Source organism: Sorex fumeus, unplaced genomic scaffold, assembly GCF_029834395.1.
Source record: "Sorex fumeus unplaced genomic scaffold, SorFum_2.1 ptg000123l, whole genome shotgun sequence".
In the NCBI taxonomy this organism is placed as follows: domain Eukaryota; kingdom Metazoa; phylum Chordata; class Mammalia; order Eulipotyphla; family Soricidae; genus Sorex; species Sorex fumeus.
In genome coordinates this window covers 6,245,448-6,271,121 of record NW_026606180.1, presented here as the reverse complement: position 1 = coordinate 6,271,121, position 25,674 = coordinate 6,245,448, and the positions used below count along the sequence as shown (strand labels likewise).

The 25,674-nt window shown below is 61.2% G+C and overlaps 3 protein-coding genes across 4 annotated transcripts in view; 2 read left to right on the top strand and 1 right to left on the bottom strand.

The window, feature by feature from the left end:
• The window catches only part of RAB44 (RAB44, member RAS oncogene family), a 37,656-nt gene extending 37,226 nt beyond the window's left edge, over nucleotides 1-430 (top strand). Inside the window, exon 14 of the mRNA XM_056137341.1 lies at nucleotides 340-430. Within this exon, the coding sequence (XP_055993316.1) occupies nucleotides 340-430 (91 nt within the window). The remainder of the gene's footprint in view (nucleotides 1-339) is intronic.
• A 4,999-nt stretch (nucleotides 431-5,429) lies between these two features.
• On the top strand, nucleotides 5,430-6,628 carry LOC130044711 (kiSS-1 receptor-like). The gene is made up of 2 exons (XM_056137340.1): nucleotides 5,430-5,513; nucleotides 5,612-6,628. Exons 1-2 carry the CDS (start codon nucleotides 5,430-5,432, stop codon nucleotides 6,626-6,628), a joined length of 1,101 nt encoding a protein of 366 aa, XP_055993315.1.
• A 3,719-nt stretch (nucleotides 6,629-10,347) lies between these two features.
• CPNE5 (copine 5) overlaps nucleotides 10,348-25,674 on the bottom strand; it is a 94,165-nt gene continuing 78,838 nt past the window's right edge. For both annotated transcript variants that reach the window (XM_056137303.1, XM_056137304.1), the window contains 9 exons: nucleotides 21,471-21,524; nucleotides 17,145-17,206; nucleotides 15,544-15,590; nucleotides 14,066-14,247; nucleotides 13,601-13,728; nucleotides 13,321-13,423; nucleotides 13,010-13,067; nucleotides 12,795-12,868; nucleotides 10,348-10,548 (listed from right to left, as the gene is read on the bottom strand). In XM_056137303.1, coding sequence (XP_055993278.1) covers nucleotides 10,348-10,548; nucleotides 12,795-12,868; nucleotides 13,010-13,067; nucleotides 13,321-13,423; nucleotides 13,601-13,728; nucleotides 14,066-14,247; nucleotides 15,544-15,590; nucleotides 17,145-17,206; nucleotides 21,471-21,524 — 909 coding nt within the window. The remainder of the gene's footprint in view (nucleotides 10,549-12,794; nucleotides 12,869-13,009; nucleotides 13,068-13,320; nucleotides 13,424-13,600; nucleotides 13,729-14,065; nucleotides 14,248-15,543; nucleotides 15,591-17,144; nucleotides 17,207-21,470; nucleotides 21,525-25,674) is intronic.

Sequence of the window (25,674 nt, the reverse complement as noted above, 5' to 3'; positions counted from 1 at the left end):
TACCCAAATTCCTTGGCTGGGGAGGCTGCTCAGACCTCGCCAGGGCAGGGCTGAGCTCTGTCTGCAGCTCTGCAGTACTGGGGCGCAGAACCCAGCAGGAGTGGGCGACGCTCAGGCTCCCGGGGTCGTAAGGATCAGTGGGCAGCGCCTGTGCCTCGTATGGGGGAGCTGGGCTTCAGGCTCCGGCACCGAGCGGAATATCTCTCAAACAATGCCGGGAAAAGAACAGGCTCAGAACGCCATGGGCCCCTCCGCCTGGTGCCGTGTGCACGGAGGACAGCTGAGAGGAGGCTCAGAGCCCTCGCAGGCAGCTCCTGACGCCGGCTCCCCGCCCTGCAGGTCACTCAAGGTGCAGGAGGACCGTCTGAAGGGCGGCCTGGTGGAGGTGGCCGGCCCCCAGCCCCCGCCCAAAGCTGGTTGCTGCCCCTGACTTGGCCGTGCTCCTGCTCTGGTCCCACTGCCCTGGAGACAGTGTCAGAGAAGACTCAGAGAGGCAGGAGACCTCCCTCTCCACACCCGAAAGCAAGAAACTGCTCCTCTGGCCTGAGGGAGGTGCAGGATGAACAGGGCGCAGGGCCGAGCCCCAGCAAGGTGCCTTCTGGGACGGCGGCTCAGGGCGAATGCCCCAGGTCTCAAGATCCAGGGGAAATTATGGGACGAGTCGTTTTACTTTGTGTGTGTGTGTGTGTGTGTGTGTGGTTCCCACCTGGCAGAGCTCAGGGCTGACTCCTGGCTCTGTGCTCAGGGATCACTCCTGACAGTGCTCAGGGCATCAAACCTGGTCAGTCAGCCTGCAAGGCAAGTGCCCTCCCTGCTGTACTGCTATTCTTTCGACTCCTCATTTTACTTTTTATACATGTACGTGTGTTCTTCTATAATGATATCACTGTCACTGTCCTCCCGTTGTTCATCGATTTGCTCGAGTGGGCCTAGTAACGTCTCCATCGTGAGACTTGTTGTTACTGTGTTTGGCATATCGAATACGTCACGGGGAGCTTGCCAGGCTCTGCCGTGCGGGCGAGATACTCTTGGTAGCTTGCCAAGCTCTCCGAGAGGGGCAGAGGAATCAAACTCGGGTCATCTATGTTGGCTGCTTGCAAGGCAAACGCCCTACCCGCGGTGCTATCGCTCCAGCCCCTGTAATGATATATAACCAGGAAAACTAATAAATGCTTTAAGTGCAAGGGAGAAGCCTGGGGCTGGTTTCTAATGGGCACCGGTCAGCTGTGAAGTGCTGAGCCCACTCCCCACCCCACCCCGAGCCTGACATGACACCCTGAAGTGGACAGGGGGCTCCCTCGGTGCGGAGCCCCACCCCAGCAGCCTGGACCCTTCCCCCTCGGCCCACGCCCCTTTCCCCTAAGAACTGCCTCTGAGCCGTCTCACTTGAGGTCAACTTGCTGTCATTCCCGGCCTGAGACATCAGGGCCTGGGTGCCTGGCGGGGCGGCCGGGGTGTGTCGAGTGGGGCTGGGTGCCGTAGAGTCGGTGTTGGGGTTACGTGATCTGGATCTGAACACTTCTTTTCTTTTTTTCTTTTTGGGTCACACCCGGCGATGCACAGGGGTCACTCCTGGCTCTGCACTCAGGAATTACCCCCGGCGGTGCTCAGGGGACTCTATGGGATGCTGGGAATCGAACCCGGGTCGGCCGCGTGCAAGGCAAACGCCCTCCCCGCTGTGCTATTGCTCCAGCTCCAGGATCTGGACACTTCTTGAGTTCCTCCTTGTAGCTCGGGAGTTTGGCCCCACTCCTGCTCAGGCAGCACAACTGTCTCCTCAGGGCCCAGCAGCGCCCACCCTCCACGGCACGTCCAACCAGCAGGGTGCTGAGAGCAGAGTGTGAGAATCATTCGGGCACCAGGCAATCCTCAGCTGAGTCGGAGGAAACCCAGCTTCTCACAGGGCATGCGGGCCCGGTCACCTCTGTCCCTGTGCTGGCGCTCACCGCCCTGTACCCCAGAGGCCCCGTCACTGGCTTTCCTTAGTGTCACAGCAATGTGTGCAGGCGCATGGGAGAAGGTGAGGGAGAGGGAAGGGGTGGGGTGGGGAGACAGTTCTTGCTACCACGGTCACTCACCACACTTCTTAATTTGTGTTTTTTTCAATCGAATCACCCTGAGACACACAAGGTTGTTCACGATTGAGTTTTGGTCATCCGATCTTCCAACACCTGTCCCTTCACCAGTGTACATTTCCGCCACCAAGACCTGGGGTTTCCCTCTCCATCTTACTCCCGCCTGTCTCTATGGCAGGTACTTCTCTCTGTCTCAGTCTCTGTCCCTGTCTGTCTGTCTGTCTCTGTCCCTGTCTCTGTATATCTGTCTGTAGGTCTCTCTCTCTCTCTCTCTCTCTCTCTCTCTCCTCTCTCTCTCTCCATCTCTCTCTCTCTCTCTCCTTACTGGTATTGTGGTTTGCAATACTTATGGTTGTATTGAAACGACTATTTATTTTTTATTGGATGCCGACTCTGGTGGGGTCCCCAGGTGACCTGTAAGAATCTTATCAGGCCTTAATTCCTGTGTCCACAAGGTAGGTTTTTAACCACCTTAGGACTGGTTGGTTTTATTACTTCTCAGGAATTCATTGCCATAGGGGGTCCTTCCCTGCCTGCTTTGATACCTCTCAGGGGGGTGAGATTAAGTAGGGGCCAGAGATGGTACAGCAGGCAGAGCACTGGCCTTTGTAAGCAGCTGACCCAGAACCCCAGCATCCTCAGTACCTCTAGAAGTAACACTTGAGCATCACCTGGTGTGGCCCAAAACACAAAAACCAACCAAAAGGACCCATTAGATTAACTTTAAAGCAACTAGTTTTCCTGGTGCTCCAGCCGTCCACTCTCAGTGTCCACTGTGCTAGTAGGGTCCACCTCAACGGGGCTTTCTCAGCCTCCTCCGGACCTGTCTCCTCCCTACCCCGGCCCTGCCATCCTCAAGCCTCCTCGAGCCTTTCTAGACTGGAGAGACAGACGCAGACACAGCAGCCGCCAGATCAAGTCCTGGCCCATCCCCGACCGTCTCTGGGGCCCAGGGGCCCGGCAGGCTCCGACATCTCAGTCCTGTGGGTCCGCGGGCTAATGAGGCCTGCAACAGGGTGTGATTCCGGGGGGCCAGGCCCGTCCCCCGAGAAGCAGCAGCTGTCACCGCCCGCTCAGCTCTGCTCCCGCCTCCTGCCTGGCTTCTGTCCTTTGGAGGGTGTCGGAAGGGCCAACACTGCCCAGTGTCCTCTCCTGGCTTCCGTGGAGGGTTCGGAGCAGGTGAGTCTCTGGGACTCCCACCTCAGGGGGCGAATGGGGGTGGATGGTGGGACTGGCAGACGGGGCTCGGGTTATAGGTGAGACGGGAGGGCTGGCAGGAGTGAGGGTTGGGTCACGGTATTCACAGACAGAGCTTCTGGAAACCGGGCAGGGCAAGGCAGGGTTGTCATTCATGGGCCCCACTGTGTACCAGGCACCCTCTGCCCTTCGGGTTTTGTGCTTAGTCATAGTTTTGTTTGGCACCTACTGTGCTCGGGGGCTGTTCCTGGCTCTGCACCCAGGGATCACCCCCCATGCAGCTCGGGGGATAGGACCTGGGTCTCCCACATGGACCCTGGGCCGGGGCTCACCCCCAAGCATCTCTCCCACCCCAGGAAAGGTGGGGGCTGCTGTTACCCCCGGGTGAGCAGCTAGATTTCAGCTTCTCCAACTGTGGGTGGCAATCCCATGCGGACTCAGTGTGGGCACGTGTGAAAATTTGTGAAATTTTAACAGCGAAAGGTTTTCAAACCTTTTTCTGGAACAACGACCAAAACCAAATTCAAACTCAGACAGACAAGGAGTCCCAAAGTGTTTCCGGCAGTGCTCGCCCGGCTGCATTTCTCAGGTGTCACAGGTGGAAAAGGATTAAGGAGCCCTGGGCCAGGCTGGTGCCACTCACAAAGCCAGCAGCGGTGGACAGGGTCAGATCGGGCCCCAGTGCCCACAAAGCAGAAGTGAAGTTACAGAACTTGCTTTTTTATGTATGTGTGTTTTGGGTAACACCCAGTAACACCCTGTAAGGAGCAAGCCCCGAGCAGTTCAGGGCTTGCTCCTTACTCTGTGCTCAGGAATCACTCCTGCGGTGCTTGAAACCGTATGGAATGCCAGCAGTTGACTGCGTATAAGGCGAATGCCCACCTTGCTATACCATTGCTCTGTTCCCAAAGTTATGGACAGGGTGATGTGGGGTGTGCACCCTGAGAGAGGGGGCAGGGTCAATCCAGTCCCCCACCCCAGGGTAAGAGAAAAGCAGGTGGGGGCCTGGATCGATAGCACAGCGGGCAGGGCATTTGCCTTGCACGCGGTCGACCCGGGTTCAATTCCCAGCATCCCGTATGGTCTCCTGAGCACCGCCAGGAATAATTTCTGAGTGCAGAGCCCAGAGGAACCCCTGTGCATTGCCGGGTGTGACCCCCCCAAAAAAAGAAAAACCAGAAAATCAGGTGGGAACTAGACGCAGGACCCCAGTCTTGTTTGCTGGTGGATCCCTGCTATGCATCAGGGAAAACTCTCAGGAAATAAGTCGAGAGGTAACTGGTATTCTCTCCACTAAAACTGGGGGTCCTGGATGGTGTGTGGGGTGCCAGAGGGGGCTCTCCAAGTGCTACAAGATCCCTTCTCACCTCCCTGTAGCACTTCCTGCACCTGGGGGTCCCCCAGCCAGTCTGCCCGTGAGTCTCCTCTGCATTTCCAGATGTGCCCAAGCCCAGAGAGCCAAATCCTGTCCAGGGGTGACGTGGATCCTGGCCTCGAGACTGTCAGGGCGACCAGACTTGGGGACCCCTCAGGGGGGCTGAGGTGGGGTGAGGCCAGTGAGAATCGCCTTCCCAGGAACTTGAACATGAGACACACTGGTTTCCCAGGCGGGGCATTTATTGATCAGAGCTCATTTGAACTCCCTAAAGAAATGTAAGCGATTAAAAAGGTCAAATCGAAACATGCAGTGGATCCAGGGTCCCAAGAGCTAGAACGGGAATCCACTTGCCTGGCATGTCTCCCACCTGCGGTGCCCATACGGTCCCCCGAGCCCTCCAAGGAGAGATCCCTGAACACAGAGCCCGTGAGTCAGCCCCAAACCCACACCCAAGTTCCCCTGGGGTCCCCCTGCAGGACAGCCTCTGCTGACATTCGTCTCCGGGGAGACTGATGGACATGGAGCGGCTCAGCCAAGCTCATGGGCCCGCCCGGAGGTCTCGAGGGGCCTCTGCGTGCCCAGGGTGCGGTCAGTGCTCACGGTGCGCGCCGTGCGTGCCCAGCGTGCACGTGCCCAGGATGCGGTCAGTGCGCGCGGTGCGCACCATGCATGCCCAGTGTGCACGTGCCCAGGATGCGGTCAGTGCGCGCGGTGCGCGCCGTGCGTGCCCAGCGTGCACGTGCCCAGGATGCGGTCAGTGCGCGCGGTGCGCACCGTGCATGCCCAGCGTGCACGTGCCCAGGATGCGGTCAGTGCGCGCGGTGCGCACCGTGCATGCCCAGCGTGCACGTGCCCAGGATGCGGTCAGTGCGCGCGGTGCGCACCGTGCGTGCCCAGTGCGCGCGGCGGGGCGGGGAGGCGGCAGGCGGGAGTGGGCGCTAACGGCCTCGTGTGCCCGCAGGACATGGCCCCGGGGCCGGAGCCCAACGCCACGGCGCCCGCGGGGGCGGGGCCGGCCCTGCGCGTGGCCCTGGCGGCCTCCTGCGGCCTCATCCTGCTGGTGGGGCTCCCGGCCAACGTGCTCATGCTGCTGGTGGTGGGCCGGGGCCCGCGCGGCCCTGTGCGCCCGCTGCTGGCGCTGACCAACAGCCTCATGGTGAACATCACGCTGTCCGACCTGCTCTTCCTGGCCTGCGTGGTGCCCGTGCAGGGGCTCAGCTTCCTGCGGGCCGGCTGGTGGCTGGGCCCGGCGCTGTGCACGCTCAGCCAGGCGGCCAACACGGCCACGATGTTCTGCACCTTCTACAGCATGGGCGCCACCGCCCTGCTGCGCCACGCCGCCGTGGCCCGGGCGCCGCGCGTGGCCCTCCCGGCCGGCCGCGCCGCGCGCCTGCTGCTCTGCGCGGCCGCGTGGGCGCTGGGGCTGGCCACCTCGCTGCCCAACTGGCTGCTGCAGCGGCTGGCGGGCGCCGGGCCGGACCGGGCCTGCCTGCTGCCCCTGAGCCCCGCGCAGGCGGCCCGCTACTTCGCGCTGCTCGGCGCGCTGGCCGTGCTGCCCTGCGTGCTCGGCCTCGGGTGCTCCTTCGGCCACGTGGGCTGGCTGCTGAGGACGCGGCCCCGGGGCCCCCCCGGGGAGAGCCTGCGGGAGCATCGCGACAACACGGGGCTCCTGCTCGTCGTGCTGGGGCTCTTCGTGCTGATGTGGGGGCCCTGCTCGGTGCTGGGCTACCTGTCGGCCGTGGGGGCGCTGCCGGACACGCTGGGGGCCTTCGTGGCCTCCAGCCTCTGCGTCCTCCTGGCCTACTCCAACTGCGCCGTCAGCCCCCTCCTCTGCTTCTACCTCTCCCGCCCTTTCCGAGCAGGCCTCCGGGACCTCCTGCGCTGGCCGTGGGCCCCCCGGCCTCCCGGGGCTGGCAGGGGAGCTGCCGTGGGGATAGAGCGCGCCCCGCCCGGCCTCGGGGGTGCGGCGGGGGTCTGAGGAGGCAGCCCAAGACGGGGCGTTGCTGGAGAGATGGGGGGGCTTAGAGAGATGAGCGCCCGCGCCCCCGTGTTACTGGTGGAAACCCTGAGCTCGCAGGCCTTGCACGAACCACGGAACGATCAGCCTGTGCAAGGGTTGCCTTGTGAATCTGCTGCTCTTCGAGTTTTGCCTTCGCTGTAAACTTGTAGCATTCAAGATCATTGTTCCGAGGCTTTCTTGGAAGAACTGTGTGCAGTACGGAGCTGCCCGTGATGAGAGCAGCCTTCTGCCTTCCTCCTCTTTGAACTCGGAAGCTAGGGCGTTGGGTAAATGTGCTTTCCTCCACCCACTTTGTAATGCTGTTTTATTGATGTAGTAAATATTACTGGTTTTGTGATTTTTTTCCCGATAAGGCTCTTCCCTGACTTTTTAAATATAATTTCCTTACCCGTCCCAAGTTTCATACTTGACTGTATTGATAGGTTTTTTTTTTTAAGTGTTTTGCCCTGTTTCTCTTCAACATTTATGAACATAAACTAATCTTGGCCGATACTATACATAGCTGTTTGAATGACTTCTGGCTATTCCAACCTTTTCCAAAATACATTATCTGTGGTTAGCCATTTAACCAATACTACTGGCCAACACGTTTTTTTTTTTTTAAATGGAATTTGTCCATTGTCTATGTTCTTTTGGTTTATGTTTGTACTTGTCTGTCTGACTTGTGTATTATTAACATGACTGGTAAAAGTCACTCTGAGCTTAAAAAAAAAATAAAAAGAAATACTGAGGTCCAGGGCAACAGGCCAGACTGACCATGCTGTCCCCCAGCTGCTGGCCTCACCACGTGGTCACTCCTGCTCAGTTCCCTGGCCTGGCACATGGGATCACCACAACCCCTTCTCCCTGGAGTTCCTCGTCCTGGGGGCAGAGAAGAGCACCTGGAGCCCAGCGCGTGTGAGGCTGCTCTTGGCATCTCGTGAGCACTGTATGTGGATTCATCAGGGCCACGGGGCAAGTGGACAAGAGGCACCTCCCAAGGCAGAAGGAGGCGAATGGAGGAAGAAGGTGGGGCTGGAGACTGGGCGGGGGTACGGCTGCCCCTGCGGCCTTTGCTGCCCACCTCTCCCTCCTCCCCCCCCAACACACACCCCCTCCAGCCACAGAGATCCTGCAAAGCCCACAGACGGGCCAGGCTGTGCATCCGGAGCAGCTGTCTGTGTCCCACACGCCGCGTCGGGGTCTCTTTCCCTCTGCAGAACCAGCGCCAGGTGCAGCCTCCCAACCCCGCTGGGAAGCCCCGAGTCCTCGGCCTTCCCCCCCCCCCCACCTCGTGAACACACACACATACTGTCCCAGAACCAGGAGGGTCCTGAAATGCCCAAGACACAGCCTCCCACACATACACACAGATGTACACATGCACACATACCCACATATGTCTAGATGCACTCTTGCACAATACCCATAAATAGCCCCCACCCACGCATATCCATATGCCCACACACACACTCAGACATACAATACACACACGCCCACATGCACACACATAGAAGGCACACCCACATACACTCACACACCCTCACACATACACACAGGCCCACATATACATTTACAGACTCACACATATACCCATGAACACCCTCACACACAAGCACACATGCACACACACATATCTCCCACAGTAACACCCACGTACATGTACACACACACACATACACACACACAGAGCCACAGGCTGCAAAGGACTCTGAGAAACCCTGTCCTCGAGTGGGCGGGAGCCCAGCGCACCATGTGGAGACTCTGGGCCTTGCTCCCCCTGCCATGCGGGCCTCCCCTGCCGGGCCCTCCACAGGGGCCCTCAGCGAGGCCAGCAGCTCCCAGGAAACTCCCTGCCCTGTGCAGGACACACCCTGTTTCCGCGCAGGGCGTATCGGGGTGCGTCAGCCGGCGCCCCGTGACGAGAGGGTGTGAGTCAGCTGGATTCACATGGGATCGTCAGAGGCGACCAAGCCCCATGTCCGGCGCCCCAGGCCCTGGCCTCCCCGGGCTAGGCTGCAGGGGGCTGGGGCAGAGGTGCCCCCTCCCCAGCCAGCATGAAGAGGACAGTTTCCACAGGCCCCAAGCCTGTCGCACACCTGTCACCGCCCATGTGGCCTCTCCCTGATGCAAGGGAGCAGAGATGGACACGACTGAGCCCGCCGACCCCAGCCCCTCCTGCAGGCCCCCTGGATGGACGGCCACATTTTCTGAGTGGAGGCCTGGGGCAAGGCTGTGTCCCCACCCGGGAGGGTCTGGCCACGCTCCCACGCGTCCACGGCCCAGCATGACTCCAAGTGCATTCCAGACCGTGGTTTTGTGTCTGCTCTCATCTTGGGGCCGGCTCCCGGCGCAGTGGGCAGGAGTTTCTCCCAGCTCACAGGCTGTGAACCATCTGTCCAGCTCACATTCTGGAATCTTCACCTCTGTGCTCCCAACTCCTGCCTTCTCCCACTCCTACCCCACTGGGCCTCACTGTTCCTATCAAATACCCTAAATACCCCCGGCCCTGACCTCAGGGCCTTTGCACTCGCTGCTCCTCCCTGAGGAATCAGACAGGCCTCCTTCTCTCCATCTCAGTCGCCACATTCCTGCCTCAGGCCCTCCTTGGCCATCTCCTCTAAAGTCGCACCTGTCTCTCTCATCCCGCATCCCTCCTGTTTTCCTCTGTACCTCTCAGGGCCTCGGTGATTCTGTCCCCCTCTCTGCCCCCTCTCTGTCCCCTGGTCTCCTCTGTGTGTTTGTCGTGAGCTCCCCGCGGACACAGGGAGCTCCCCTGCTGGTGGCTGCATCCCTGTGCCGAGCACAGGCTCTGCCAAGCAAGGCCTCGCTCAGTAAGTTCCCGGCAGAAGAATGAAGGGAGAGAACCGGGCTCTGGCCCCACATCTGTGCCGCTCTCAAGGGGAGGAAGGAAAACAAGGCGCTCATTTAGGAAAAGAACCAAATGTACTTGTTTAAGGCAACTTTCACACAGAGACTGTCTCGGAGACGGGCACAGGACCAGACTGTGGGACACGGCCACCATCATGCACGAGGGGAGCATGCGGCCGAGGGGACTGGCATGCTTGACCTGCTCCCAAGGGGACAGGGAGGGGCGTCCGGGCAGAGGAGGGGATGGTAACGTCTCCCACCCACCTTCCCCCATCAGGGACGGGAGCCCGAGGTGAAGGACCAGGGTGAGACAGGGTGACCCGAGTCAGGGCGGCCTGGGGGGGGGACAGCCAGGGTGTCTGAGGCGGAGGGAGAGCCGCCGGCGTGGGCTGTGGAGACTGAGCCCCATCAGGTGCCGGAGGAGAAGGGTCTGGACCCCAGTGTGGCCTCTGTGGGCCCTGGGGGGAGGGGGTTGCCTGGCCATAGCGTCCAGCCTGGAGGTGCCCACAGGTCCAGGGTCCGAGGAGCGCCGGCCTCCTCCCCGCCCACCGCACAGCCCACTGGGAGCAGCACAGGGTAGAAACGGGGGGTGGGGGTGCCCAGGTCCAGGCGGAACCCTGGGAGGCGGGAGGGAGAGGGAGACCCCCGGGACGCCCACCTGGGTTATGGGGGGTGGGGCAGAGGTCCAATAGCCACTTCCCGGCTGAGTCAGGATGCAGAGATGGTGGGAAGCCCACCACCCCACCCGCATCCCCATCACCCGTGGGGACGGGCGGGGGTCTCCGGAGGGCCCGGCCTATGGTGTAAAGCGTCCCTCCGCACCCTGCTCAGACGCTGGCGTGCTGCGGAGAGGCCGGGGACTGCGGCGGGGAGGCGGGGGCCGCGGGCGGGGGCCGCGGGCGGATGCCCTGCGCCTTCATGTAGGACACCAGCTGGTCGGGGATCTCGGCCAGCACGTCGCGGGCCAGGCGCGCCATGCTCAGCACGTGGTTGCCGGTGCGGTCCACGTAGTCCCGGAAGGGCACGAACTGCGGGAGGGGCAGGGTTGGGGGGGCTGCAGCCCTGATGGGAAGGACCAGGCACTCGGCCCCCCTCACGCAGCACAACCACTCAGGACACGCGCCCCGGGCAGGTCCAGCCGCGGCATGGGTCCCAGAGGCGGCCTGGACACCCCCTGTGTCAGCCACTCACCCTCTGTCCCTCCCCGCTGCTCTCACAGAGCATCTCCTGCTCCCACGTGCTCCCAGACGAGAGCGGTGCTCCCCGGCCATCACTGCCCTGGTTTCTAGCCCCCCCGTTTTCGATGGAGATGGAACACAGACCCCCAAGAGCCCTTCTGATCCCCATCTTAAAACCAGGGTAACAGAGAATGTCTCTTATAAAACTGGACGCTGTGGGAGCCAGAGAGATGGCACAGCAGGGAGGGCACTGACCTGGCACTGCTGGGCCCAGGTTTGATCCCCAGCACTGCACATGACCCCCTGAGCCCTCCAGGAGTGACCCCTGAGCCAAGCCAGGAGGAAGTTGAGAACCAATAGGTGTGGCCAACACCCCACTGACCCCCACCACCACCATAAAAGGCTGGGTGCTGTCCATGGGCGGGTCCCCTGAGCACTGTCAGGAGAGACCCCCGGGTATGGGCTGGGAGTGGGCCCTGAATGCTAAGCACCAAAATAAAAACATTAAAGACAGGGGTTTCGCCCAGCAGTGCTCCCCACAGTCAGTGTGCGGAGGCCCCTGGGGCCACACATGGTGTACTCGGGGCCACACAGCCCCTGCACAGCAGGTGTCGACTCTGCCAGGCCCCCGGAACCTCCCGGCACGCAGGCACCTGCAGGAGCCAGGGTGGACTCGGGTGTGTGTGGGCAGAGGCCCGTTGGCGCGGCTCAGGCCCACCAGAGGGGTTAGGGCACTGACCAGCGGTCCCGGAAAGCCCCACCCGGGGGTCAGTAGCTGCTCTCGGCTGCGATTCTGCCTTGAAGGGGACCTGGCAGGGAACTCAGAAAGAGGCGTGGGGACCTCTGCTGGCAGGCCCCGCAGGCAGGGGACGGTCCAGAAAGAACATGGCCCCTCACATAAGAAAATGCTCCACATCATTAATCATCAGGGAGATGCAGATCAAAACCACAATGAGATTTCATCTCACACCACAGAGACTGGCCCACATCCACAAGAACAAAAGCATCTGGTGCTGGCACGGATGTGGCGAGAAAGGGACCCTCCTTCACTGCTGGTGGGAATGCCGACTGGTTCAGCCCTTTTGGAAAACAGTATGGACAATTCTCAAAAAATTAGAAATTGAGCTCCCATTTGACCCAGCAATACCACTCCTGGGAATATATCCCAAAGAAGCAAAAAAGTACAGTCGAAATGACATCTGCACTTCTGTGTTCATTGCTGCACTGCTCACAATAGCCAAAATCTGGAAAAAACCTGAGTGTCTGAGAACAGATGACTGGTTAAAGAAACTTTGGTACATCTACACAAGGGAGTACTATGCAGCTGTTAGAAAAGATGAAGTCATGAAATTTACATACAAGTGGTACCACATGGAAAGTATCATGCTAAGTGAAATGAGTCAGAAAGAGAGGGACAGGCATAGAGAGATTGCATTCATCTGGGGGATATAAAGTACAAAATAAGAGACTAACACCCAAGAATAGCCGAGATAAGTACCAGGAGGTTCACTTGGAGGCCAACTGCACATGCTAGGGGAAGAGGCAGCTCAGATAGAGAAGGGAGCACCAAGTAAAGGGTATTGGGAGGATCCTCCCAGGATGGGAGATGCATGCTGAAAGCAGACTATAGACCGAATATGATTGCCACTCAATGCCTCTTTTGCAAACCCAAAAGGAGAGAGAGAACAAAAGGGAATGCCCTGCCACAGAGGCAGGGTGGGATGGGGGAACTGGGGGTGGGTGGGAGGGATACTGGGATTGGTGGGGGTGGAGAATGGGCGCTGGTGGAGGGATGGGTACTCGATCATTATACAACTGAAACCCAAGCACAAAAATTTGTAAGTCTACAACCGTACCTCATGGTGTTTCACTAATAAAGGTAAAGGTAAAGGTAAAGGCCCTCCCGTTGATCGTCGATTTGCTCGAGCGGGCCCAGTAACGTCTCCATTGGAGACTTTGTTGTTACTGTGTCACTAATAAAAATTAAAAAAAAAAAAAGAACGTGGCCCCAGGATGGACTCTGGGGGCTGGGTGGGCCCCTGCTGCCCACCCCCCTAGCCCACAAGGGGCATGAGGCCAGGAGGGTGGGTCCTCACCTGGACAATGTCCCGCTCGGCCAGCTTCCCCCGGGAGGAGACCCGCACATCGTCACCGTCCAGCTCTACCATGGCTGTGAGGGGGAGAGTGGACAGCGGCTCAGCCTTGACCGCACCCCCAGTGAGCCTGCCCGCCCAGCCGGGGTGCACGCTCAGGACCCCCACCCCGCGCCCACCCCCCCCAAGGCCCTGACACCGGTGGCTTGGACACTTACCATCAAACTCAGCCTGGCCCACGCCGACAATGATGATGGACATGGGGAGTTTGGCTGCCTGGGGAGAGTGGAAATTGGGGGTGCGCTCAGTCAGGGCCAGTTAGACAGAGGGAACAGGAAAGGGCTTGGCAGAGGAAGGCGGGAGGGACAGAGGCATGGGAACAGGGGGAGGCAGGGAGGGGAGCCAGCTCACGGGCAGCCTGAGTGGGGAAGTCCGGGTGGGTGGGTGTGCAAGGAGGGTCTCTCTCCCCTCTCCCTCTGCCCCTCCCCACCCACAGGCTTCCCACCAGGAGGGGGGTCCGCCTGCTCACGTTCACGATGGCCTCCTTGGTCTGCGCCATGTCCGAGATGACCCCGTCGGTGATGATCAGGAGCACGGAGTACTGGGAGCCGTCCTGCACGGTGGCCGCGTTCCTGGGGGGGCGGGCGGGGGCTGCGGGCGGGGGCATAGCCACCCTCTCTCTGCCCACCCTCAGGCCCGGGACACTTGGGGGGGGCACCCCGGAACTTGAGTCGACGAGGGAGCCACTCGGCCCGTCCCCCTGGGGTGACAGCTGGGGAAGGTCCTCTGGTGAGTGCTGGGGGGCTCACCTGGCCACATGGGTGACCACTGGCGCGAAGTTGGTGGGGCCATAGAGCTGCACAGTGCGCAGGCTGCGGTGGTAGGCCTCCAGGATGCCGTCGATGCCGCAGCATGAGGGGTTCTCCTGGTTGCCGTTCTGGGGGCACGGGGTGGGGTGGAAGCCGGGCTGGGCAGGGGAGCAGTGCCCGCAGGCCTGGCCTGCTCCGGACACATCTCGGGGGGGAGGGGTGTGATAGGAACCCTGGACCCAGCACGGAGGGAGCACACGGAGGGCCCGGCCCTGAACCTGCACTCCGCCCCATGTCCTGGGGTGCCAACGGGACCTGCACCCCAAGATAGGGCAGCAGGTGGGGCGGCGGCTGGGGACCGGATGGCAGGGACCCCCCTCCTGGCTGCAGCCCACCTGGGCCCTGCAGACTGGGGGCAGGCTGGGGGCAGGTTCCGACACCTCCACACCCCGGGACTCGCCCTACCAGGGGGAACTCGTGGGACACTCTGCCGTCGGGGGGCAGCTTGGCGCCGAAGCCCAGGGCCGGGAACATCTTGTCACTGTCGTAGTGCTGGATGATCTCCCCAACGGCCGTCAGCGCCAGCGCGTAGGCGTTCAGCTGGTAGGGGCTCATGTAGTGCAGCGAGGTGGACTGCGACGGGTTCCCTGCAGGGCACACACGGCGCCCGCCCCCTCAGCTCCCCTGCTTGGGCGGACGCCCCACGTGGGCTCCTGTTCCCTCCCCCATCTTCTCTTTCTCCCTCTCTCCCCCTCTCCCTCCCCGTCCTCTCCCTCCCCCTCCCCTTCCCTCTCCCCTCCCTCTCTCCCTCCCTCTCTCGTCCCCGCCCCATTTCCCTCTCCACTTCTGAGCTGTGCCACCCACCAGCCTCTTCTCCTGGCTGTGCTCCGATCATATGGGACGCGGGGGACCAAACCCAGACTGGCTGCAGACGAGACAAGGGCCCTCCCCACTGTGCTCTCTCCAGCCCACAGCCCCTCCTGCTCACTGCTGACCTGCCTCTGCTTGTGCCCTGGGGTGCCACGTTTCCTCTGCACCCCGACCCACGCGCCCACGGCCTCGGCGCTGCTGGTGCCTCTGCTCAGCCCACAGAGCCCTGTACCCCTCTTGGGCTCTGGAGGCCGCGTGCTCACATCCCAGCTCTGACATTCCCGCTCAAGGCCGGGCTGCGGCTGCTTCCTGGCTGGGGACCGTGCCCAGGTGTCCCAGAGCCGGCCTCCTCGCCCCTTGGGTTCTCTCCTCCTGTGGGCACTGTCCTGAGCCCCCGCCCCACCCCCTGTCCTAGGCTGTCCTGTCTCATCAGAGCAGGTGGCCCAGACAGGAGTCCCTCAGCTCCTCCCCGATGACAGCGCTTGTCTCTGCCTCATCCGCCGCCGCCGGGGAGAATTTCAACCGGCCATAGGCACCTTCCTCCCTAAGTGTCTGCACTGCACTGCCCCCTCGCTAAGGCACTCACACACACACACACATACACACACACACACACGCTCACACACACGCACACACACAATGCTCACACACACGCACACGCACACACATGTGCACACACGCACGTACACATACCCACGCACATATGCACACGCACACACGAACATGTGCACACGCACACACGCATACACACACTCTACGGCACCAGGCCCTGGGACCCCCCCTAGAGAGCAGGAGACCCAGCTTTGGTCACACCGGCGGGGTCCCAGGCCTGCCCCTCCCTGCCACCCGAACCCCTGGCCTGACCCTCGTCCCCACCTCACAGACCCCGGGGCTGGTTCCCGGAGCACAGAGCAGCTCTGTCTTGTCTCCCCGGAAACCGAGGCCCCCGGGAATGAAGCCCAGAGCCAGACTTGCCAGTGGCGTGGCCGAGTCTGGGGACAGCTGAGGCCCTGTGGCGGTGACCCCTGGTGGGAAGTCCGGGGGCCAAGTGCCTGCCCCTCCGTCCCACTCACCGTTGGAGGCTGTGAAGTCGATGGCCACCGTGAAGTTGATCTGGGTCCTAGAGAGAAGGGCAGGGCGTCACCCCACGGAGGTGCCAGGCCTCCCCCCACCCCTGCACCCCATCCCCACTGCGTGTGGCCTTGGGGGAGTCCTTCTGGCTCTGGGAAACCGGGGTGGTGGCCCCACAGACGGTCTGAGCCCCTAAATTGCAGTGTGGAACACCCCGGTCGGCGCTCTGCCTGCAAGCTCACATCCCAGCGTGGCTTCCTTCCTCCTGCCCCGCATCTGGCGGGTGAGGAGCAGCTCGGGGCTCCTGGCTCAGATCTGGAGTCAGATTCCGGCTCAAACGTCCGCTTGCCCCAAAGCAGAGAGGTTAAAGGCGCGTGTGTCCCCACTGTGCAGCCTTGCAGGAGCAGCGGCCCCTGTGTTGCTGACTTCAGGAAACAGCCCCGCGGGGACCAGGAGGCCTGGGGGTCCCGGGACAGCAGCACACGAGACACCCCCATCCAGGGTGGCGGTCGGGCCCCTACACCCTTCTGTGAGAATCCTGCCGGGGGCACTACAGGAGAAAAACGCACCCCACACCCCACACCCTGCGCGTGGCACAGGCCAACCGACTCCTCCTCCTCCTCCTCCTCCTCCTCCTCCTCCTCCTCCTCCTCCTCCTCCTCTTCTTCTTCTTCTTCTTCTTCTTTCTATTTTGTTTGTTTCAGAGCCACACCTGCTCTGGGCCCGGCCAGCTCTCACGAGGCCGCTCTGGAGGGAGGCTCCAAGAGGCGTGGAGCACGTCTGGCCTGCCACACACTTGGTGCCCACCTCCTGGGGACCCTGATGGCCCCCAGTCCCTTAACCCCTCCAGCGCCACGCCCAGGGTCAGTCACTCCTTCTCAGGACAGGATGCGTGGGGAAGGGAGCGCCAGGCACCAACAGGGAAAGGACTGGCTTGGCCTGGGAGGCCCAGGGGCCGGGGCGGCAGGGAGGGGCGTGGGGGGCGACTGGAGGTGGGGGGTGGGGCACAGACTTCCCGCCAGGTGGACTCCAGCCTCGCCCACCTGTTCCCTTCCAGGCAGGTGCTGCCACTGGGTGCCGCAGGGCCCGCTGGGCGCTGCACAGTGACCACCCGCTTCTTTCTGCTCTTTAGACGCTCGTCTGGCCACCCTGCCCACCCTGGGAGCCCCGGCTCGGCCCCTGCCCGCCCACACGCTCTCCTGCCCCAGCAGAAGGAGCAGAGTCGGAGCTCGGAGCCTGGGAACTCATCCAACTCCCCCGGCAGACTCTGCAGGAGGACGCTGATGCCCCCTGGGCCACCCATACCCGGGCAGCTGAGGGTCCCGAGCAGCTGTGGGCTTCCCCCGAGCCGGGCGCTCTCCTCCCACAGCCCACGACCCACCTGCTGAGAGCCAGGCCGGGCCTCTGCTCAGGGACGCCCCTGCCTGCCCCCAGGGCGCAGGGCCCGCCCCGGCGGAGCCCCTGGGGGTCTGCTCAGAGCCCCCCTCACAGTCGTGGAAGAGACCCAGGAAGAACAGCGGACCCAGTCGTCACACACAGATGTGGGTGCCCTGCCGCCCCCCGCCACAGCCCCCCCAGGCCACAGGCCCCCAGCCCTCCTCACCCTCCTTTAATGTAGTCCAGGAACGTACACTCGGACTCCACAGCGAAGGACAGCAGCGTGACCTGGGGGCAGGGGCTGGTCAGGACAACGTCCAGGGAGGGACGCGCGCACAGTCCGGCCCCCGCTCCCACTCTTGGTTCGACTCCTCGTTCAGACTGAGTGTTCGGTGTTTGTGCCAGACACACCCTGGCAGTGCTCAGGGATGACTCCTGGGGGGCTCCGGGGCCAGAGAGGGGGCCGTGGATCAAACGAGGGGCGCCGCGTGCAAGGCCAGCGCCCGCCCTGCTGTGCTGCCTCCCGGGCCGTTTCTCCCCATTCCACAGCCATGGCCACTGATGCTGGTGTCCAGGGCTGCGCCAGCCGGGGCAGCCCACCCCCCTGACAGTGCCAGCTACCCCAGAGCCTTGCCCCCTGGGGTCCGAACACAGCCCTGGGCACGCGTCTCCTGAGGCAGACACTGCCCTGCGTGGGGTCAGAGGCACACGACAGCTGCCGTCCACCCGCCCTTGCCTGTGATCCCCTCAGACCTGGGCTCCTCTCCAGGCCGGACCCACAGCCCAGACTCCACAGCAGCTGGCCCTGTCCCCTGCCCCCGGCTGGCTGGCCTTCCCCCTGGCCCCTGACCCCGGCTGGCTGCCCCTTCCCTGCTGACCCCAGGGGCCCCTTTCCCGAGCAGAGGCTCCTGGGGCAGCTCAGGTGGGAGCAGTGTGAGGTGGGCTGTGTCTCCCTTCAGCCGCCAACACATGATTCGGGAGCCCTGAGGGCAAATTCACCCCCTCACAGGGCCGGCCACAGTGGGTGACAAACCTGTGAGCCATTGGCCAGGAGTGGGAGGGTCCTGGAGACCTCCCGCAGCACACACACACACACACACACACACACATGCATGCACAAATACACACTCATATACATGCAAACCACACACAAATACACGTATTCAAACATCCACACAAAACATACATACATCACACACACTCGTGTACATACACACAACACACATACACGTACACACAAACACGCCTGCACAAATACACACTCACATACACACATACATCACACACTCACATACACGCACCCACTACACATACACACTCACGTTCATACACACACCACACATTCATGTACATAACACACCACACACACAATAACGTACACACACAACACACACTCTCGTACGTACACAGACCACACAAACACACTTGCACAAATATACACTCACATACATATACACACCACACGCATATACATGTATTTACACACAAAAATACATACATCACCACACACTCGTGTACATACACACAAACACACATGTACAAGCACACACTCGTATACACACATCACACACTCATACACCCACCACACACCCACTCACATACATACACAGACCACACACAAACACACCCGCGCAAATACTCACACACATCACACCTATACACACCCACACCTATATACACTCACATACACACTCGCATACATAAACACACTCAAACATACATAACATACACAGGTACACTTCCACTCCTACACAGATGCACACTCACGTACATATGTACACATACACAAATACACTCTCATAAACGCACACTTGGACACATTTACACAATACACACATATACGCACTCACACTCATACACACATCACACAGATACATATCCATAAACATTCTCAGCAGGCACACACGCACGCACGCACACACATGCATGCACACACACACACACACAAATGCACTGTGGCCACTGAGTGAGGTGTCCACATGGACAAAGTCTCTTCTCAGGAAAACCAACTTGGACGCAGAGTTCTTCAAAGACGCCCGGTGAGGCTGCAGGCTGCACTCGGCCCAGCCCTGCGGGACAGACAGCCTCCCGAGCTGCGGTCGTGGCACACATGGAATCGGAGCCCTCAACCCCCGCAACGGTGCTGCTGGGTTGAGCTCGGCCTTTCCACCCCTCACCTGATTCTACCTGCAGCCCAGGATCCCCCAGGCGCTCGCCACCTGGAGGAAGCCCAGGACCCTCCCCGGGAGCCTCGGGTTGGCCGAGTGCCTTTCCTGGCCATCTGGAAGACCCCTGGGCACAGATAAGGACTGGGCACAGGTAAGGGAAGGCAGGACCGGAGCGATAGCACGGCGGGGAAAGGTTGGTGCTTGGCACCCCACCTGGTCCCCTGTCAGGCACCGTCAGACGTGATTCCTGAGCACAGAGCCAGGAGTCAGCCCTGAGCACGGCTGGACGTGGCACCCCCCCCCCCCCCCCCCCGCAAAGAGAGAGGCAGCGCCTACGAGTCTCGGGCCTTGCTGGGCATCTGCACTCCACAAACCTTCTGGCTCCTGACGCTTTTTCGACAACAGCCAGGCTGAGCACGGGGCGCAGGGGAACTGGGCCTCCTCCTGGACAACCCTGTGTGGCCTGGGCAAGGCCAGCCCTCCCTTAGCTGTGGACAAGACCAGCGGGCTTCTTCTTTCTTTTTCTCTTCCTTTTCTTTGACTTTATTTGACTCGGGGACCACACCTGGCAGTGCTCAGGGCTGGCTCCTGTCTCTGTGCTCAGGGATCCCTCCTGGTGGTGCTTAGCGGACCAGATGGGGTGCTGGGGGTCAACTGCATCCAAGGCAAGCACCCACCCAGGGGCTGGAGCGATAGCACAGTGGGGAGGGCGTTTGCCTTGCACGCAGCCGACCAGGGTTCGAATCCCAGCATCCCATATGGTCCCCTGAGCACCGCCAGGAGTAATTCCTGAGTGCAGAGCCAGGAGGAACCCCTGTGCTCTCAGCGCCCTGGCTGGGGAAGTACGGCCACCCTGAGGGACCCATCTGAGCCGTCTGAGACAGTGCCACAGGCTGTGGGTGGGCAGAGACCCTCTCTGCTTCTCCGCATGAAGCAGGCGGGAGAGACAGGCTCCTCAGAGGGGCCGAGAGCTCCTGCCCAAGGCCTGGGGGTCCGAGCTGCAGCAAGCACCCCCTCTGCTGAGGGGGGCCAGGGGCCCAGAGCAGGAGAGATGCAGGTGGAGTGCCCGGGCCCATCTGTACTTGCACTGTCTGGCCTTGGCTGGTTCTGGAGACGCCCTGCGTGCTGCCCCTGCAGACTCTGCACTAGCAGCCCCTATAGCTAGAGTCTCCCGACCCCCAAGTGTCCTTTGAACTTGCCTCCACCCTTCTCTATGCCCCTGCTCAAATGTCTCCTTCTCCAGGAAGCTTTCCTGGACTGCTTCAGGTAAGGCTGTTGATGGTGGCACTCCCTGGCCTTTGCCCGCTGGAAGGTGCTGTCCACAGCTCTCAGTCCTCCTGCGTTGCACGCGAGAGATGTGTGCTGGGGTCTGAGCTCCCCACAGCCCCCAGGAGGCATCCTTCCTGCTAACACTGGGCCAGGCTATCAGAAGCTCAGTAAACGCTTTGAGGGGCCAGGTGGTGCCCTGAGCTGGGACGGGGGCGGGGGGAATCACTCACTTGGGTGAGGCCTGGCTCTATGCTCTATCCACATTGTGCCCACCCTGAGCACTTACGGTCCCATTCTTCTTTTTTTTTTCTCTTTTTGGGTCACACCCAGTGATGCACAGGGGTCACTCCTGGCTCTGTACTCAGGAATTACTCCTGGCAGTGCTCAGGGGACCATTGGGATGCTGGGAATCGAACCCGGGTCAGCCGCGTGCAAGGCAAACGCCCTATCCGCTGTGCTATCACCCTAGCCCCCTATGGTTCCATTCTGACAGGTGCCCTGGAGCCCCACCAAGTGTGGGGGGGCACTGCCCACCGGTAGGAATACCCCAACCCGGCGGCACCCCCTGCAGGCCAGCCTAGCCCAGTCACCAACAACCAAGTGACAGGGCCTGAGTCACTTCCCGTCTTGCTTCCCTTTCCATGACCAAGGCATGAGAAGGTGCCTCTGGGCCAGGGCTGCGAAATGCACCTGAAAGGGGAATTTCAGAATGTCGCAGCCGGGCACAGGGGCGCACATCTCCTGCCCCAGGAAGGAAGTCACGGAGGGAGAGGCCAAGCTCAGGCGGGATCTGGAGTCAGCCGGCGGCCCGCCCACCCACCCCGCCCTGCCACTGTGGTTCCCACACTTTTATTTTTTGCTTATTGGGTCACACCTGGCATTGCACAGGGGTTACGCCTGGCTCAGGCACTCAGGTATTACTCCTGGCGGTGCTCGGGGGACCCTATGGGACGCTGGGAATCGAACCTCGGTTGGCCGTGTGCAAGGAAAACGCCCTCCCCGCTGTGCTATCGCTCCAGCCCTAGGTTCTCACACTCTTGCTCTTCTGAGCGCCGGGAGGCGCCCACTCGGGCTGGGGGCGTGTCTCCCTACCTGCCTGAGAGGTGCCAACTCACCGTGCCAGAATTCACATATTTCTTTTTCTTCATTTTCTTCTTGGGATTTACCACCTGAAGGCAAGAAAACACAAACAAACAGAAGTTGCAGGGAGCAGGCCGGAGCCCCCAGGCAGGTGTGGGCGCTGGCCCGCGGCCGGGGGGACGGGGCTCTGCGGAGGAGGCCTCTGTGGGAAAGTGGCCTTCGGGTTTACGAAACGGGGCTCCCAGCTTGGCCAGCGTCCCACGGCTGAACACCAGGAATAATATTGATTTAACCTTCCTTCCCACCTGCAAACACGCCCTCCAGCCCGGGCTCCCCCACAGTGCCTGCCCAGAGGCTCACACCCTCCTCCTCGCCCTCTGCCCCTCCTCTGGGCCTGGCCCGGTGTGCGGCTGACCCGGGTTCCAGCCCAGCCCCCTGCCCCCAGGAGCGTGGCCAGGCCCTGCCAAGCGGGCAGGCAGCGCGGCCCGAACCCAAGTACGTGAACAGGTAAAGGGAGCTGTCCTGCACCCTCCCCGTCGACAGAGCGCGGCCGCGGCCCAGCGCCTGCCTGGTGTGCGTGGGGTCCCGCGTTCCACTCCTGGCACCGCAGACAAAGTTTTGCAGGTGGGCTGACTCAGGGGTGGCTGCTGGCCGCCAGCCAGGAGACGTGTCGGGGGACAGGGAGGTAGGGAGGGAGGTGCTGGCGTCACCGGGCAGTGCAGGGCACCACCGAGAGGGGCCTGGGTTGGGCGTGGCGACTGCCGCGCCTGCCTGGCCACCTCTCCTCTGGGTCGCTGCGGTTTCCCGGGACGTCCAGACAGGGACTCACACCCAGGAACTTCCTGCTGGTTCCTGAAACAGTTGCCACTGATCCTGTGCTGGGTCAGGTCACAGCTCCAGGTGCTGTGCGGGGCTGGGGAGACGGAGCGGGCGGGACCACCGTGTGTGTGCCAGAGGTTCAGGTCGGATCCCCAGCGTCGCATGGTCCCCGGAGCACTGCCAGGAGTCACCCCACCCCCAGCACCCACAAAGGTGGCCCCAAAATACGATTTTTAAAAGCCGGGTGTGGGGGCTAAACGTCCCTTGTCTTGCGTTCAGCCTGGGTTCGATCCCCATAACCGCTCCCGGAGCACAGCCGGGTGTGGCCCCAAACCAACCGAGCACCCACAGAGGGGAGCCCAGGTGCGCGGATGGAGGGTGCCTGCATGCGGGTCCCCCGAGCCCCGCCAGAAGTGATCCTGAGCACAGAGCCAGGAGTCAGTCCCGAGCACCTTAGAGTATGAGCCCAAGATGAAAAATAAATAAGGAGGAAAAGGGGGAAGAAAGGAAGGAAGGGAGGGAGGGTGGGAGGGAGGGATGAGGGGGAAGGAAGGAAGCAAGGAAGGAGGGAAGGAAGGAGGGAGGAAGGAGGGAAGAAGGAGGGAGGGAAAGGAAGGAGGGAAGGAGGGAAAGAGGGAGGGAGAGAAGGAAGGAAGGAAGGAAGGAAGGAGGGAGGAAGAGAGGAAGGAAGGAGAAAAAGAGAAGGAAGGAAGAAAAAGAAAGGGAGGGAGGAAGGAAGGAAGGAGGGAAGGAAGGGAGGGAGGGAAAGAGAAGGAAGGAAGGAAGGAAGGAAGGAGGGAGGGAGAGGAGGAAAGGTGGGAAGGAAGGAAAGAGGGAAGGAGGGAAAGAGGGAGGGAGAGAAGGAAGGAAAGAAGGAAGGAACGAAGGAACGAAGGAGGGAAAGAGAAGGAAGGAAGGAAGGAAGGAGGGAAGGAAGGAAGGAAGGAGGGAAGGAAGGAGGGAGGGAAAGAGAAGAAGGAAGGAAGGAAGGAAGGAAGGAAGGAAGGAGGGAGGGAGGGAGGAAGGAAGGAGAAAAAGAAAGGGAGGGAGGGAGGGAGGGAGGAAGGAAGGAAGGAAGGAAGGAAGAGAGGCAAGGGTGGGAGAGAGGGAGGAGGGAGAAAGGGAGGGAGGGAGGGAGGGAGGGAGAAGGAAGGAATGAAGGAAGGAAGGAAGGAAGGAAGGAAGGAGGGAAGGAAGGGAGGGAGGGAAAGAGAAGGAAGGAAGGAAGGAAGGAAGGAAGGAGGGAGGGAAAGGAGGAAAGGAGGGAAGGAAGGAAAGAGGGAAGGAGGGAAAGAGGGAGGGAGAGAAGGAAGGAAGGAAGGAAGGAAGGAAGGAAGGAAGGAGGGAAAGAGAAGGAAGGAAGGAAGGAAGGAGGGAAAGAGAAGGAAGGAAGGAAGGAAGGAAGGAAGGAAGGAGGGAAAGGAGGAAAGGAGGGAAGGAAGGAAAGAGGGAAGGAGGGAAAGAGGGAGGGAGAGAAGGAAGGAAGGAAGGAGGGAGGGAGGGAGGGAGGGAAAGAGAAGGAAGGAAGGAAGGAAGGAAGGAAGGAAGGAAGGAGGGAGGGAAAGGAGGAAAGGAGGGAAGGAAGGAAAGAGGGAAGGAGGGAAAGAGGGAGGGAGAGAAGGAAGGAAGGAAGGAAGGAGGGAGGAAGGGAGGAAGGAAGGAGAAAAAGAGAAGGAAGAAAGATAAAGAAAGGGAGGGAGGAAGGAAGGAAGGAAGGAGGGAGGGAGGGAGGGAGGGAGGGAGGGAGGGAGGGAGGGACATACCATAACCGAGTTTGGCTTGCAGAAGAAGAGCAGCAGTGCAGACCGCACACAGGGAGAGGCCCTGCAGTGTGCGTGTCCCTAGCATGGTGTGTGCGTGTCCCTAGCATGGTGTGTGCGTGTCCCTAGCAGGCAGCAGGGACCGCTGACGTTCTCTCCGCGGACGGGCATCCAACTCCCAGACCAGGGCGGGAGGGAAACGCTTGCCGGGCTCTGCCTCCTGACAGCCGTGAGACCCGAGGCCAGTTACTTACACCTCCCCTTGCCTCAGTTTTGCCAGCTGCGAAATGGGATTAAAGCTGTGCTGCTGTGAAGGGCTGGGGTGTGGAGTGCGGAGTCTGGGACACTGTTCACCCGACCACACTGTCCAAGGGGCTCAGCTGGGACAGGCAATGGGGTCCGGGGCAACAGCACCCCCAAGTGACCACTGGGAACGGGGAGCTGCTCCAGGGCTGGAGCCCCTGCTCAGTGCCCACTCCCGCTCCCGCAGGAAAGCAGCGGGCCGGGGTTCCAGGCACCCTGCCCAAGAGGACCCGCCCTCTCGGCCTCCGTTGGGGTCTGGCGCCCTCTAGGGGTCGTCCTGAGAACTTCCCGATGCCCGGTCTGGTTCCAGGGGTAGACACAGGATGTCAAGGCCCTTGACCAGGTGAGAAGTATGACAGACAGGTGGAGAGGGGGTGGAGGAGGCACGGAAGACTTGGAAGTAGAGATGGCGTGCAAGCCAAGAAGGCTTCCTGGAGGAGGAGCTCCCAAGAGTGTCTCTAAAGACCCAGCGTGCCCAACCAGGTGAAGAAGAGTGAGGGACCAGAGCTGATGAGGCCACAGGGCAGGAATGGGCGCTCAGAGCCCGGGATGGCACGAAGGGGGCGGGTGGGCAGACGGGTGGGCGAGGTGTGTTTTCCTCACGCACAGGTGCCTTCCCCCAGGAAGTACCCGGGGGACCCCTGCCAGCAAGGAGGTGTAGCTTCAAGTGCCCCACTTCCTCCCCTGGGTGAGCAGGCCTGAGGTTGTGGGTGGACAGGGCGGCGAGGTGGCCAGAGGCCAGTTTAGAGGGACACTGAGTGACAGGAGGTGGAGAGAGGCAGGAAGGGGCGGCAGAGAGCCCAGGTAGGGTGTTTGCCTTGGACACGACCCATGCCAGCTTGACCCCTGATGCCACAACATGCAGTTTCCCAAGAAGGCTGATGAGAGGCAGTGGCGAAGCCCATGCCCAGGGGAGATGCCACAGTGGCAGTGCCCAGAGCTGAAGGGAAGACATGCGGGAGCTGGGGCCGGAGTGATAGCACAGTGGGGAGGGCTTTTGCCTTGCATGCGGCTGACCCAGGTTCGATTCCCATCATCCCATATGGTCCCCCGAGCACTGCCAGGAGTGATTCCTTAGTGCAGAGCTGATAGCACAGTGGTAGGGCATTTGTCTTGCGCGCAGCCAGCCCGCCCGAGCCGGGTTCGATTCCTCCGGCCCTCTCGGAGAGCCCGGCAAGCGACCGAGAATATCTCGCCCGCACGGCAGAGCCTGGCAAGCTCCCCGTGACATACTCGGTATGCCAGACACAGTAACAACAAGTCTCACGATGGAGACGTTACTGGGCCCGCTTGAGCAAATCGATGAACAACGGGAGGACAGGGCTACAGTGATAACAGTGCAGAGCCAGGAGTAACG

Excerpts from the sequence above, each read along its gene's own strand:
- LOC130044711 (XM_056137340.1), top strand. The coding sequence starts at position 5,430 with ATGCCCAGCGTGCACGTGCCCAGGATGCGGTCAGTGCGCGCGGTGCGC. Across the intron at positions 5,514-5,611 it reads GTGCACGTGCCCAGGATGCG|GACATGGCCCCGGGGCCGGA; the intron begins GTCAGTGCGCGC and ends GTGTGCCCGCAG.